General features: G+C 42.5%; 1 protein-coding gene across 1 annotated transcript; it reads left to right on the forward strand.

The window, feature by feature from the left end:
- The first annotated feature begins 1,147 nt into the window (after nt 1-1,147).
- Nucleotides 1,148-9,356, forward strand: LOC308296798 (apoptosis-stimulating of p53 protein 2-like). Its single transcript, XM_080740123.1, has 8 exons — nt 1,148-1,283; nt 1,699-1,845; nt 2,352-2,447; nt 3,534-3,671; nt 5,113-5,246; nt 6,578-6,744; nt 7,320-7,522; nt 9,224-9,356. The coding sequence occupies exons 2-8, from the start codon at nt 1,810-1,812 to the stop codon at nt 9,263-9,265; spliced, it is 816 nt and encodes a 271-aa protein (XP_080596249.1). The 5' UTR covers nt 1,148-1,283; nt 1,699-1,809; the 3' UTR covers nt 9,266-9,356.
- The last annotated feature ends 5,488 nt before the right edge of the window (nt 9,357-14,844 follow it).

Here is a 14,844-nt window from a genome sequence, read left to right on the forward strand (position 1 = left end):
TTAGGGCAAAATCTGTAGGAGTAGTGTCCAGAATGGGTTTCGCCTCATGGTGGCGCTAGAAGAGGAGGAGAGAATCGATGGGTGGAGGGCAAGGACTGTCTGTGCAAAATTTGGCACGGATCGGCCAGCGGTTGCAGAGATAGGTTGCAGAGATATGAGCAGTGCAAAAGTGTGACGGACATACAGACAGCTGGTCGAGGTTTCGATAGTAACTGCGACCTGACGGTCGCAATCATTCATTTGTCAGCCTCGACAGTGGCGGCGCCCAAAACAGCTGATCCACAAGCTCACATATGCAGCCTTGTAGATCGGCTGTTTTTATTGTTTTATTTTTTAAATTGTTTCCCCTGCATAGTGCTTTGTTCTATCCGTCATTCAATGTTATATGAGATACTTCAATGGTTTCCTGTGGAAATAAGCTTAGTCTTTTCTAGGATCTCCTTTTAGTTGACCTTGTACCAGTGAACTGTACTGTCAATGACACTGTATACCTATGACAGTCCTATATCAATAATTAGTTCATTCATGAATGACTTCCCTGTGGAAATAAGCCAACAACATTACTGGGATCTCCTTTTAGTTGGGCTTGTACCAAATCATGTTTATTACGTATCTATCTATCTCTCTATCTTCCTATCAATTAGTCACATGCATTCACATTGCACTGAATGCACGCACGCACAGGTCAGCTCAGCTTAGCAGCTGGCTTTTTTTTTTTTTTTTTTTTTCTCTCAGAGCTCCAGACTCAGACACCGAGGTCTCGGAGGGCACCCAAGCCGGACTGCGTGCTCTGGCTGCGGCCGCGAAGCGGCCGCGGCCCCCCTCAACCCCCTGGAGCCAGGTAGAGTCTGGTGAAATAAGAACCTATCTCCCGCTATTGACACTAGCTGCCATGGCAGCTACGCTAGAAAACCCAAACCACGTAACCAATCAAGCCAGCCATGGCCCCCCAGCCCATGGGATACATTCTCCTGGCAGCCGGTTGGCTCTCCCCAATCACCTGACCAGGAAGTGTTCTCTCTCCTTCTCTGTTTACCTAGGAGCAGACGCATGAGTTGAGTGTTGCTTCAAACTATGTCAAGGGATGTATATAGATGTCACATTGCTCTGTTCAATTGCTCTTTAAACAACTTGGGACAACATGAGACGACGCTGTGTACATTTGGACACAAGACGTGGGTCAACGTGCCTCGTGAGGAGAGGAGAGGAGGTGATGCACCATGGTGTCATGAACTTCAAACAGAAGCAGCGCGAGGAACAGGCAGAACCAGACGGCACTGAGGGTGAGAGGAATGAAAATAATGCTGTAATGCTTTGTCACAAAGATTGTATTTAGTTATAATATTCTAAATGAACTAAGCCAGTGGTTCTCAAACCTTTTCATGTGAAGGACCCCCAAAATGATATTTATTTGGCCACGGACCCCCATCTCAAAATATTTAGTTCCAGGGACCACCCAGAAGCAAAATGTGAGTTACAAACGTTCGCTTTGAAAATACATATATTCAAAGATTTGCACACATTTTCACGACTCTTTCAAAAATAGCAGATCTACAAGCTCGCAGCGCGGCACTCGGTGCCGCGCTGTGAGCTTGTATATCTGCTATTTTTCACTGGTTAAAGCATTCAATCATTTCTAGGCCTAAATGGGTTATTTATCACGATAAACGATAATAAGGATTATGGTCCCATCCCTAGGTGGAGGCGGAGTCGGAGGACGAGGGTGCCGCCAGGCGCAGAAGGAGACGGCGCCAGCCCCCGGCGGAGAACGTGGTGTCAGAGGTGGACATCCCCAACGTGGGACGCATCATGGTCCGAGCGGACGCAGACGGATACAACGAAGAGGTTCGTAAAATGTGGTCGGATTGTATCGGTGGTTCTTTTTTATTTACATTTTTATGTCGGGGACTTTTTCAAAAATCTTGACTAAAATCTTACAAATGATTCCCCAAATGTTCATATTGGGAATTGACGATCTACAAGCTCACAACGCGTCGCCATGCGTTGTGAGCTCATAGCTATCTTTGAATATCCGAAGTATAAAATAGGGTTTTTTTTGCACACAGGGTCTGATTTTCCACACGGACAAAACAGACAATATTGTCCAAGAGAGCTCGCCCTCCCTCCCTGTATGCAAAGGGCTTTATTCACTCATTTTGCTGGGGACCCCCTGGAACCCCTTCAAGGATCCTTGGGGGTCCCCACCGGCTGCTGGGCCTCCCTTTGAGAACCACTGAGTTATGTCACACGTGTGTGTTTTTAATCCATACGTCTTCTGTTCATGGCTATGATGATGTGGATAGGAATGTAGTTTCTAACATCTATGTGCTTGTATGTTGTTCCCTGTCCAGATGATGCTGACTCCAGCCATGCAGGGAGTCATCATGGCTATTGCCAAGGCCAGACAAACCTTTGACGACGAAGGCCCTGAGAAAGCTCTCATCAAGGTATGCCTTTAACCGTGAGGTGGAAGGTCTTGCCCTAAAAGTGTCAAACCAACCAGCAATCAGCAGTGGTGTATTGGAGTATTTCCAATTTTCTGTACTTTTACTTCTACTCGACTACAATTATTTAAAACTTTTAGTTACTACTTCTTTTTAGATTTTGATTTTTATTACAAAACATACATTAAAGCACGTCAGTCCTACAGTATTATACATTTCGGCCATTTGAAAATATTTTAGTTTTCAAAAGATTTGTATACATTTTATTCATTTGAAAACTTGCGAAATAGGACATTCTGCTTAATGACTATTTTATACTTTTGGTACTTTAAGTACATTTTGATACCAGTACTTTTGTACTATAACTAAAATATATATATTTTTAATATTGGACTTTAACTTGTAGCAGAGTATTTCTACATTGCAGTATTGATACTTTTACTTAAAAAAAAGAATTGAACTTCCCACCACTGACAATCAGTGCTCTGACCAGAGGAGGAAAAATATAATAAAAGTAATAATGCAATACCTCTGTGTAAAAATACTCTGTTGCAAGTCAGTCGTTTATTCAAAATTGCAAAAGTGTTTGCATCAAAATATTACTACGGTGCCAAAAATAAAAGTACTTGTTAATCATCTAAATCTACAAAACTACTTGTAATGAATAACTAATTGTACTTCTTAATTACTGAGTCTATGTATTTATTCATTACTTTCCCACCTCTGCTTATGTCCCATTTCTCTCTGGCTGCCCTGGGTCCTGCCCTGTGCCCCGTAACCCCAGACAGGATTTGTACAACAATAACAGATTGCATAACAATCTTTCAGCGAAAAGGGTGCGTTTTTGGTACAGCAAGCCACCCTTCATTGCTGAATTGGATTAGTGGTGAGGTTAAGAGCCTCTTGAAACGAGCACCTCCTCTTTTTCTGCTTCGAAACACCGAAGCAGGCGGACATTATCTGGACGCAAACACATAGATTTAGTCTCTTTCGCTTTCTTTATTTCATTTGTTTTGTGTTGCTGCTTGGGACTCCCGATGCCTCTGCTGCCGCGCTGTGCCTCACCGGTGGTGTGATTGTGTTCTGCAGGGCAAGAGGACCAACCTGCGTAAGAACGGCTCGGAGCGCATCAGCCACAGCATGAGGGTCAAGTTCAACCCGCTGGCTCTGCTGCTGGACTCCTCGCTGGAGGGAGAGTTTGACCTGGTGCAGAGGATCATCTACGAGGTGAGGAAGCTGCTCCGATCGATCGGTGGCAGATTTAAATTAGCCGATTTATTCAATTAATGATGCGATCGGCCGTCACCGATCCGGAAAGTGGATCTTTTATAATATAGCTGCTAAGTTTACACCCTAAATAGCTGTTGCCACACAGCACAGTCTGATTGGTAGAACACGTTTGGTGGTGGAAGTAATGCAACTGCAGACATCCTTTTGTTAGGTATATTAGTTTAAATCATTTTGAATTCATGTTTCTATAATTTGCAATAATTCAACTGTATGGCATGCTAATGTTTTGCATTTGACATTGTATTTTATTACTACATACGTAATTAATCAATAATCATCTATAACAGAGGTTAAATATTTTCCTTTCAAAATAAATCGGTATCGGCGGATCATGAAAAAATAAATCGGTGATCGGAAATAAACCTCCAAAAAAGTGATCGGAGCATCCCGGAGCACTGGTTCCCATTTAGGGATGGGACGATATGAAAGTTTCATGTCCCGATTATTGTGACCAAAGAAATGGTGATTTACAATATTATCGCGATAATCAAAATATCCCCAACATTATCCCGGTGGCGGAACATTTGCCAAAAAAAATCAGATCTACAAGCTCACAACGCATTACGGTTGCGACGCGTTGTGAGCTTGAAGGTCGGCTATTTTTTGGGCAAAGAGATTTGGTAGAGAGTGAAAAAAAGACTATCAAGTATGTTATTTCCAGGTTAGTTTTATCGAGGGTTTAAATGGTAATGGATGGGACGATAATCGTTGTCGTTTATGCAGCTCGGCAAATAAAAGGTGAATTGATCCCAGTGCATGACGGAGGATAATTTCGCGGTTTCATGTTTTTTTTATCACGATAACCGACAATAACGATTATCGTCCCATCCCTAGTTCCCCAACAGTGGGTCGGGACCAGTGTTGGTCGTGTCGCGCACGTACAGCTTGTAGATCGGTTGTTTGGTTCCCGGGGCAAACGTCTAATTTCAATTGATTATTATCACTAAACATTAACCACTTCAACCCTATTTACATTTCGGCCATTTGAAAATAGCCGATCTCATCGCGACACATTGTGAGCTTTCAAAAGATTTTTACGAGTTACTTTACTTACTTACTTTTAAGTACATTTTTATGCCAATACTTTTGTACTTTCAGTCAAGTACATTTTGAATTTCCGGACTTTTACTTGTAACAGAGTATTTCTATATTCCATCACTGATACTTTTAAGTAAAGAATTTTAGTACTTTATCCACCACTGGTGTTTGGTACTATTTGGCCATTCGAAAGTAGCAGATATACAAGATCCATCAGCCTATTTGGCCATTCGAAAGTAGCAGATATACAAGATCCATCAGCTGACAGGTGTGCCTGGAGCTCAGACCAGGCCCCAGTGCCTGTATTTCTGTGACTAACAAGTCAATACGGCGCCCCCAGGTGGACGATCCGAGCCAGCCCAACGACGAGGGCATCACTGCCCTGCACAACGCTGTGTGTGCCGGACACACAGAGATCGTCAAGTTCCTGGTGCAGTTTGGAGTCAACGTCAACGCTGCAGACAGCGACGGATGGTAAGTGGCCGCCGTTACAATCGTGATGACGAAAAATCACATTATGTTTTCCATATGTATGGAAAGTAAAGCCCCGCGAAGTAAAGCCCTGCTTCATCAGACAAGGCCGTCGCACAAAAGTAGTGAAAACAGCAGATTTACAAGCACACAATGCCTCGCGGTGCGAGGCGTTGTGTGCTTGTAGATTGCCTGTTTTCACTAGTTTAGTTCATTTTTTTTAAATGATGAAAACAAACGGTTTTGGACATACAAGGTTTCCACCCGACAATGACGATATATAGCTTGCTGCTTAGAAAAAATTTAAATAGGGCTGTCACGATTATTATATAATCGTCTAATCGCAATTATTTGACATAATCGCAAATATTTTGTTATAATCGTGAATGTTGAAAAATGCTCATACTTTACAAACATTTTCAGAAATAGTGGAAATAGCAGATCTACAAGCTCACAATTGTGAGCTTGTAGATCGGCTATTTCCACTATCAATGTTCTTTTTTTAAGTATAAAGTTATCAAATATTTCATATTTTCTTTGTATGTTTAGGTTATGTGTCATATCTGCCATGTGCAACTTCAAAGCCTAAAAGCCAAACAGTAATGTAATTGTCAACGACAAAAACACAATTAAATCGTTAATCGCAGTAATTTGAGTGACAATTAATCGTCATGTAAGATGCCATAATCGTGACAGCCCTAAATGTAAACATAAAATGTAAAGATATGTTAAAATGTATTTTTTTAAGAGAAATGCCAGCTTGAGGGGCGGCATAGCTCAGGGGTAGAGAAACCGTTATTAGAGCACGAAGGGTTCCCGAAGGGTTCCCAGTTCGAATCCGGGCTCCCCCTGAGTTAATGTCGAAGGGTCCTTGGGCAAGACTCTGAACCCCTAATTGCTCCCGGTGAGTAGGTTGGTACCTTGCATGGTTTCCTCCGCCACCGGTGTATGAATGTGTGCGTGAATGTGTGAATGTAATGCACAATCTATGTAAAGCGCTTTGGATAAAAGCGCTATATAAATGCACCATTTACCATTTAACATTTTCCTGATTTTATATACAGCCAGGAAGGGTGTAGTTAGGGTGTAGTGCTCAAATACCTGTAGATGTTCTGGCTACGCGAGACAAGGTTCTATCCTAACCTTTCTTTTTTGTCAATTAAGTCCTGTGTAAAATGACCCCAGAAAATGCGGTTGTAAACTGTAACTCTCTCTCTCTCTCTCTCTCTCTCTCTCTCTCTCTCTCTCTCTCTCTCTCTCTCTCTCTCTCTCTCTCTCTCTCTCTCTCTCTCTCTCTCTCTCTCTCTCTCTCTCTGTCTCTCTGTCTGTCTCAGGACGCCGCTGCACTGTGCGGCCTCCTGTAACAACGTGCAGGTGTGTAAGTTCCTGGTGGAGTCTGGAGCGGCGGTGTTCGCCATGACCTACAGCGACATGCAGACTGCTGCTGATAAGTGTGAGGAGATGGAGGAGGGATACACGCAGTGCTCCCAGTTCCTCTACGGTAAGACTGTGTGTGTGTGTGTGTGTGTGTGATTTATTATTGTTTATTGTGATTAAAAAACATAATCATAGCGTGGAGATTTAGATTTATCGTGAGATTGTCCTCTGTCATGCACTGGGATCAATTCACCTTTAATTTGCCAAGCTGCATATCAGGCACCATTTAAACCCTCTATGATTGGTAAAACTGACCTGGAAATAACGTACTTGATACTGTCTCTTTTCACACTCTCTGCCAAAAAATAGGCAATCTATAGCTCACAATGCGGAGCTTTATTTTTCAACGACAAAATGATGGTCGTTATAAGATGGCTCCGTTTCCGTCTAATTTTTGCAAGTCTTTGAATATATTTTTTAAAAAGCGAACATTTGTAACTCAAATATTGCTTCTGGGTGGTCCCTGGAACGACATATTTTAAGATGGGGGTCCGCTGCTAAATACATATAATACCGGGGGGGTCCTTGACATTAAAATGTTTGAGAACCACTGATCACAGGTTTAACAAGAACCTTAGCAGGGCATTTTTTAGAATCAGGTCCTCAGGTCATAACCCCCACCTCTCCCCCACTCCCCAGGCGTCCAGGAGAAGATGGGCATCATGAACCGGGGCGTGGTGTACGGCCTGTGGGACTACGCCGCCGAGAACGCCGACGAGCTGTCCTACCACGAGGGCGACTGCATGGCCATCGTGCGCCGGGAGGACGAGGACGAGGTGGAGTGGTGGTGGGCGCGCACGGCCGCCGGCGCCGAGGGGTACATCCCCCGGAACCTGCTAGGGGTGAGTTCACGGAGGAAGATAATGATAGCCAGTGGCAGAACGATTTTCACAGTGCTTGATCGGCTTTCGGGCCGAAACTCCAAAATGTTAATTTTCTTGAAAATGAGTTCAAGTGGAGTTGGGAGGTTTTGACCGACGTGCTTTTTACTACTTTTCATTGGTTCAATATTATTTTAACCAACACACAGACGTAAAGGGTGTTCAATAGCACATATTTATGAAAACAAGAGAGGGCCAATCGGGTGGAGTTAGCTGGTTTGGCAGAAAGTGTGGAGTTAGGAGGTTTTGGCCCAAGCACTTTTTACTACTTTCCATTGGTTCAATATTATTTTAACCAACACTCAGATGTAAAGAGTGTTCAATAGCCCTGATTTATGCAAAAAGAAATCAAAAACCTCAAAAATGGAGTTAAGAGGTTTTGGCCAGACAGTGACGAATATAATCCGATAGTAATCATTGCTATAGAGTCTTTGTTCAGTAACAGGTGTCTCCCTGTTTCTTCAGCTCTTTAATAAACAGAATAAATCAACCTTTTTTGGTTGGGATACAGATTTTATCCAATCAGGAACTCATACAGGATACAGGTTAAACAAGTGGTATCGGAAGCGATGACACAAAGAAATGAGCAGACACAATTGGAACTGGAACACTACTGTATATAATTGACACTGATAAATGGGTTCTCTCTTATAATTGGTTTAAAATTTCCGACCCACCTAAAAGAATATTTTCTGTTCTGAGACAGGGAGACTGTTACAAAACATATACATATATAAAACTCTGTAGCAGTGATTAATAATGGCGGCAGTGGCTCAGGGGTAGAGTTGCCGTCTTAGAACACGGAGGGTTCCCGAAGGGTTCCCAGTTCGATCCCGGGCTCCTCCAGAGTTGGTGTCGAAGAGTCCTTGAGCAAGACTCTGAACCCCTAGTTGCTTCCGGGGATAATGTTTAATGTTTAACAAAAACAAAAATTTCACTTACCCTACCTTTAATTCATAATTATACGTTTGGGTTCCGGGGAGACACCAAATGTATCTTTTTGGGCCTTGAGCTGCAAAGATTGGGAGCCCCTGGATTTAACGTTGTGTCCCTTAACCCATTTAGGCCTAGAATTATTGAATGCTTTAGCTATTGAAAAATAGCAGATCTACAAGCTCACAGCGCGGCACCGAGTGCCGCGCTGCAAGCTTGTAGATCTGCTATTTTTGAAAAAGTTGTGAAAATGTGTGCAAATCTTTGAATATATGTATTTTTAAAGCGAACGTTTGTAACTCAAAATTTGCTTCTGGGGTGGTCCCTGGAACTAGATATTTTGAGATGGGGGTCCGTGGCCAAATAAATATCATTTTGGGGGTACTTCACATGAAAATGTTTGAGAACCACTGACATAGTAGTCTCTCAAGATTAAGAACAGACTAACTGAGCTCCAGTTCAAGTGAAAAGGACCTTTTCTTTAACGATGGCTGGCCAGATTGCTGACATAGAAACATAGGTTTTTCAAAAAACCTTAGAAGGATTCAAAAGACACTTATAGAATCGGGTCAAAATTCTAATTTTCATGATTTTTCAAAAATAGCAGATCTACAAGCTCGCAGCGCGGCACTCGGTGCCGCGCTGTGAGCTTGTATATCTGCTATTTTTCAATAGTTAAAGCATAAAATAATGTTCTAACTGGGTTTATGTCTCCTGTCCTCCCAACAGCTCTACCCCAGAATAAAGCCCCGTCAGAGAAGCCTGGCTTAGAGGAGGACATGTCCCACTGTGTCAGACACACAGACAGACAGACAGACTGAGAGGACACAGACACTCACTGGACATCTTCAGCTGGGTGGACCACCAGAGACAAAGCAATCAAAATGAAGAACGTGGAAATAAGACCAAACCATATGAAGGATCTTTAAAAAAATGAACTATGAACTATTATGAACACCACACTAATAGCTGGGCCCAGGAAACCACAGTACGTTTCTGGTCCAACTGGCACTTTTTTTATATAACGTCTCCACAGACAGGATTTCCACATCTATTTTTCCAGACCACTCCTTGATGTACTGTACACTAATGGCATTATGCTGTATTGCTCCCTTTCCTTTTTTTTTATTTTCTATTTTTTAACTTGTTTCATAATGAGATTTAAGCATCTGGGGCCGTTTATAATGCGTGCGACCCCCGAGCCATTCTGTTGGGATGTCAAATGGAATAGGGTTGCAATATTCTATCGGTTTACTTTTTTCGATTAATCGGATAATCGAGAAGGGTTTCAAATTTAAATGTATTTTATTTTTTATAATCAACTAAATCGATGAGTCTGACTGATTAACCACTTTAGCCCTATTTTATATTTCGTTCTACAATGGTGTTAAGAAAAAAACAGCCAAAATAGCCGATCTACAAGCTCATTAACTCGTAAATGGCTATTTTCACTGTTTCACTATCAATTAGTGTCATTAACTGTTGCACCCCTAAAAGGGAGCAAGCAGTATTTTACAGTAGAAAATGTGAATTATTTTTTGTCTTTACACCTTTATTTTTTTTAGTTATTTCTTCGAGCTTAACTGGTTGTTTTCGATAGGTTCACCACACAGTGCATGATATGAATGACAGGAGGATGATGATGATGAAGATGATCGTGATGATGATCGTGCTTTTTGAAAATGTCCCCCTTTCTGTTACCGTGACAATCCCTTGAGGCTTGGTACTTTTGCCTTGGTCCTTTACTTGGCAAATATGCCTCATTTTAACATAATATACAGTAATTAGCTGCATCAACAACAGCTCTACAGCTTTTCAAACTTGGATTCTTTCCTCAAACCACCATTCCAGCTCTGGATTCTAGAATGTGCAATGATCACCATGATGTGGTTGATGATTTTAATTTAAAAAAAAAGAGAGAGACCTACTGCTATGCTTTTGACTCTTCTGTGGTCGATGACACCCACAAAGCCAGCCTCCTTCTCTTCCCCGGGCTGGCAATGTGGCCGAGATACCCACAGACATACTGATACTAACATATACTGCAGCAGGTTGAATATTGGTGTGAAGGAGATCATAGGCAAGAGACCAAGGAGGTGATATAATAATATGTCGTTTTTTTAATCACTTTATGATACAGATTGTTTTAGAGGCGTTGCGATGAGAAGGCCACTCTTGAAGGAGCACTCTTCACCCATGTTTCCCCCTTTCCCCCAACCCCATCTTCACATAATTAGTCCTTGCTAATCGTGGTTGTCGGGTGGAAACCTTTTTATCATTTAAAAAAAAATAACTAAACTAGTGAAAACAGCCGATCTACAAGCACACAACGCCTCGCACCGCGAGGCGTTGTGTGCTTGTAGATCGGCTGTTTTCACTACTTTCGTGCGACGGCCTTGTCTGATGAAGCAGGGCTTCGCTTCGCAAAAAAAAAACATACACATTTGAAACTTGGAGATACAAGGTTTCTACCCGACAACGACGGAATGATGATCGTTATAAGATGGCGCCGTTTCCGTCTAATCACTGTGACTGTGTCTCGTTGGTTGGCTGCTGGGGACAGGTCAGCAGCCTGCCTGTAGTACCACTGGTACCAGTGACATACATCATCAATGGGGGATTCCTGGCTAATAGAAACCCCGGCCTTTTCGCTTCCCTGGAGCCATTGTTCCATGTTTTGAAAGAAAGTTTGAAATCTTGTTATGAAATGACCACTGTCATCATCATCGTGCTTATCGATGCCATCATCGATAAGCACGTTTTCCAATCATCCACGGCCCACCGCTGAGACAGCTTGTCGACAGCGTCCTGTAGTGAGCATTCCATAATTACAGTATAATAGTCCATGGGCCATACGAGATGTCGGTATCGGAAAGGTGGCAAAGGTTATCATGCATTTTTTAAAAGCTCTATATCTGTAGATTATAATTTGGTATGATAACCCTTTCTGAGACACAGCTAAATTGGTGTTATCAGCCGCTAGAGTTTTGCACAAAAAAACATTCCTTGGGCTAAAAGACGGCCCCACAAGACTATGGTTTAGTGATGAAAAGTGATGAGTCATCACTTTTCACACTTTTGTAGGGGCCGTTTTAGCCCAATGAATGTTTTTTATGCAAAACAGATGTTTGCAATGGATTTAGAATCATGAAAAACCCCTAGTTTGACCCCTCATATGTTACTTAAAGCAGATTAATCTTTTGCTTTTTTCCCCTGTAATGTAAAGTTAATGGGACACCAACTCTAGCGGCTGATAACACCAATTTAGCTGTGTCTCAGAAAGGGTTATCATACCAAAATATAATCTACAGATATAGAGCTTTTCAAAAATGCATGATAACCTTTGCCACCTTTCCGATACCGACATCTCGTATGGCCCATGGACTATAATATGGATTCATATATTATATACAGTACGTACATACAATATGTATGGAGGTGATAAAGACGCAAACCGTTCCTTTAATCCAGTGGTTCTCAAAGTGGGCTCCAGGGGGGCCTCCCCAGGGGTCCTCGAGAGGGGTTCCAGGGGGTCCCCAACCAAATGTCTGTAACTCTGAGAGCGTACAAATGGATTGTGTTCCATTTGTACCACAGTGTAGATTCGGGGTATCAAAATGGTATCAAATGGGCCATATCAAACTGGGCGGTCCTTGAAATGAAAATGGTTGAGAATCATTGCTATTAGTTGTTAAAAGGCTTCTTTTATGGGGGATCGGTGGCTGTGGGCTAATATGTGTCAATTTGGGGGGTCCTTGACATGAAAAAGAACCACTGATTTGATCCAAACCCTCTTCAATCTTTGTTGTTTTGTAGTAACGGTGAACGATGCCGTTCTCTTTATAACGAGTGCAGTTATTTTTTTTTAAGTCTCATGTTTCACTAAACCCGTCTGCCATCAGTTGATGCGTTCTAAATCCCAGACATCATGGCTGTCAACGCAGATATATTTATTTTTGCTACCTATCGTTCTATTTTCTTGTCCTCTTGGCAATATACTGTAACCACACACACACGTAGTATTTCCCACATTTACAATAAAAATACTTTGTACTACTAAGTATTTGTGGTGATTTTTATACTCGTTTCTGGCCATTTGGTGCCATTTCTCTTGAGTGTTATCTTAGGAGACTGGGGGTACGTAACAAAAGGTATCTTACCACACTGATCTCTTGCTTAGAATATCGGATTTTAACCTAAGATTCCATGATTTTATTCAATGCACCAAGAAAGAACATTGTGTGTGTGTGTGTGTGTGTGTGTGTGTGTGTGTGTGTGTGTGTGTGTGTGTGTGTGTGTGTGTGTGTGTGTGTGTGTGTGTGTGTGTGTGTGTGTGTGTGTGTGTGCAGAGCGTGTGCGTGTGCGCACGTTGCACACACACAGTTGGCATTCACTGACTATGGGACAACTAGCAGGTGACACTGACTGCACAGACTACAACTGAATGGAATCATGACATGATATCATCGTATAGCCCCTGGGTATAGATAGGATCCTGCTGTAAGGAATATTTTCAGGCTAGTATATAATAGTAATGAAATGGTGCTAGGCCCACTCAGCTATGTTTACAATGATGTGCCTGCCTGGGACTGGGCCTGAACTTGGAGAAAATGGAAATAACAATACATTGACGTAATGAAATTGGGACACTTTTTTTGTATTGTTTGTTATTTATGGTACACTTGCATCATCACAAAGTGGTTTGTACTCTGTAATGATGCTTTGATAAAGTGTTTAAGTATGTCATCTGTGTGTGTGTGTGTGTGCGTGTGTGCGTGCGTGCGTGCGTGCGTGCGTGCGTGCGTGCGTGCGTTGGTGACGAAACTTTTTTGCATACATTGACTAAGCCCCTCCCCTTCATTAACATACGGTCGTCTGCATTTTTTACGCGCTGGGAAACCTACCTTAACGCCCTCATTAGCATAATGTATGCGAGCATAATGTATGCGCACCACGCCCACACGCATTTCCAAACCACGCCCGCCCCCAATTTGCATATGTCGACTAAGCTCCTCCCCTTCATTTACATACGACCGCCTGCATTTTTTACGCGCTGGGAAACGCCACTTAACAGCCGCATTAGCATAATTTATGCGGACCACACCCACACGCATTTCCAAACCATGCCCCGCCCCCAATTTTTTTAAGTCGACTAAACTCCTCCCCTTCATTTACACACGGTCGTCTGCTTTTTTTACGCGCTGGGAAATCTACCTTAACGCCCTCATTAGCATAATGTATGCGAGCATAATGTATGCGCACCACGCCCACACGCATTTCCAAACCACGCCCCGCCCCCAATTTGCATATGTTGACTAAGCTCCTCCCCTTCATTTACATACGGCCGCCTGCATTTTTTACGCGCTGGGAAACGCCACTTAACAGCCTCATTAGCATAATTTATGCGGACCACACCCACACGCATTTCCAAACCATGCCCCGCCCCCAATTTTTTTAAGTCGACTAAACTCCTCCCCTTCATTTACATACGGTCGTCTGCTTTTTTTACGCGCTGGGAAACCTACCTTAACGCCCTCACTAGCATAATGTATGCGAGCATAATGTATGCGCACCACGCCCACACGCATTTCCAAACCACGCCCCGCCCCCAATTTGCATATGTTGACTAAGCTCCTCCCCTTCATTTACATACGGCCGCCTGCATTTTTTACGGGCTGGGAAACGCCACTTAACAGCCTCATTAGCATAATTTATGCGGACCACACCCACACGCATTTCCAAACCATGCCCCGCCCCCAATTTTTTTAAGTCGACTAAACTCCTCCCCTTCATTTACATACGGTCGTCTGCATTTTTTACGCGCTGGGAAACCTACCTTAACGCCCTCATTAGCATAATGTATGCGAGCATAATGTATGCGCACCACGCCCACACGCATTTCCAAACCACGCCCGCCCCAAATTTGCATATGTCGACTAAGCTCCTCCCCTTCATTTACATACGGCCGTCTGCATTTTTTACGCGCTGGGAAACGCCACTTAACAGCCTCATTTGCATAATGTATGCGCACCACACCCACACGCATTTCCAATTAATTAGCAACAAGACGCGCACGTCGAATGCAAGTTGTGCAGTCTCATTTACATAATTAATGCAGACCACGCCCCCAACCTCATTTGCATAATTAATGCAGCCTCATTTACATAATAATCATTTGCATAATTAATGTAGCCTCATTTACATAACAATATGTAAATGAGATTATTTATTTATTTATTTATTTATTTATTTATTTATTGAAGGAAGAAAGAAAGAAAGAAAGAAAGAAAGAAAGAAAGAAAGAAAGGTTGCACGCTATTTAATTATTTATTTATTTATTTATTTATTGA

This window comes from Nannobrachium achirus (genome assembly GCF_963921795.1).
Source record: "Nannobrachium achirus genome assembly, chromosome: 13".
Taxonomy (NCBI): Eukaryota; Metazoa; Chordata; class Actinopteri; order Myctophiformes; family Myctophidae; genus Nannobrachium; species Nannobrachium achirus.

Coding starts and splice junctions, on each gene's coding strand:
- LOC308296798 (XM_080740123.1), top strand. CDS start 1,810: ATGGTCCGAGCGGACGCAGACGGATACAACGAAGAG. Junction 1,846..2,351: donor CAGACGGATACAACGAAGAG/GTTCGTAAAATG, acceptor TTCCCTGTCCAG/ATGATGCTGACTCCAGCCAT. Junction 3,672..5,112: donor TGCAGAGGATCATCTACGAG/GTGAGGAAGCTG, acceptor CGGCGCCCCCAG/GTGGACGATCCGAGCCAGCC.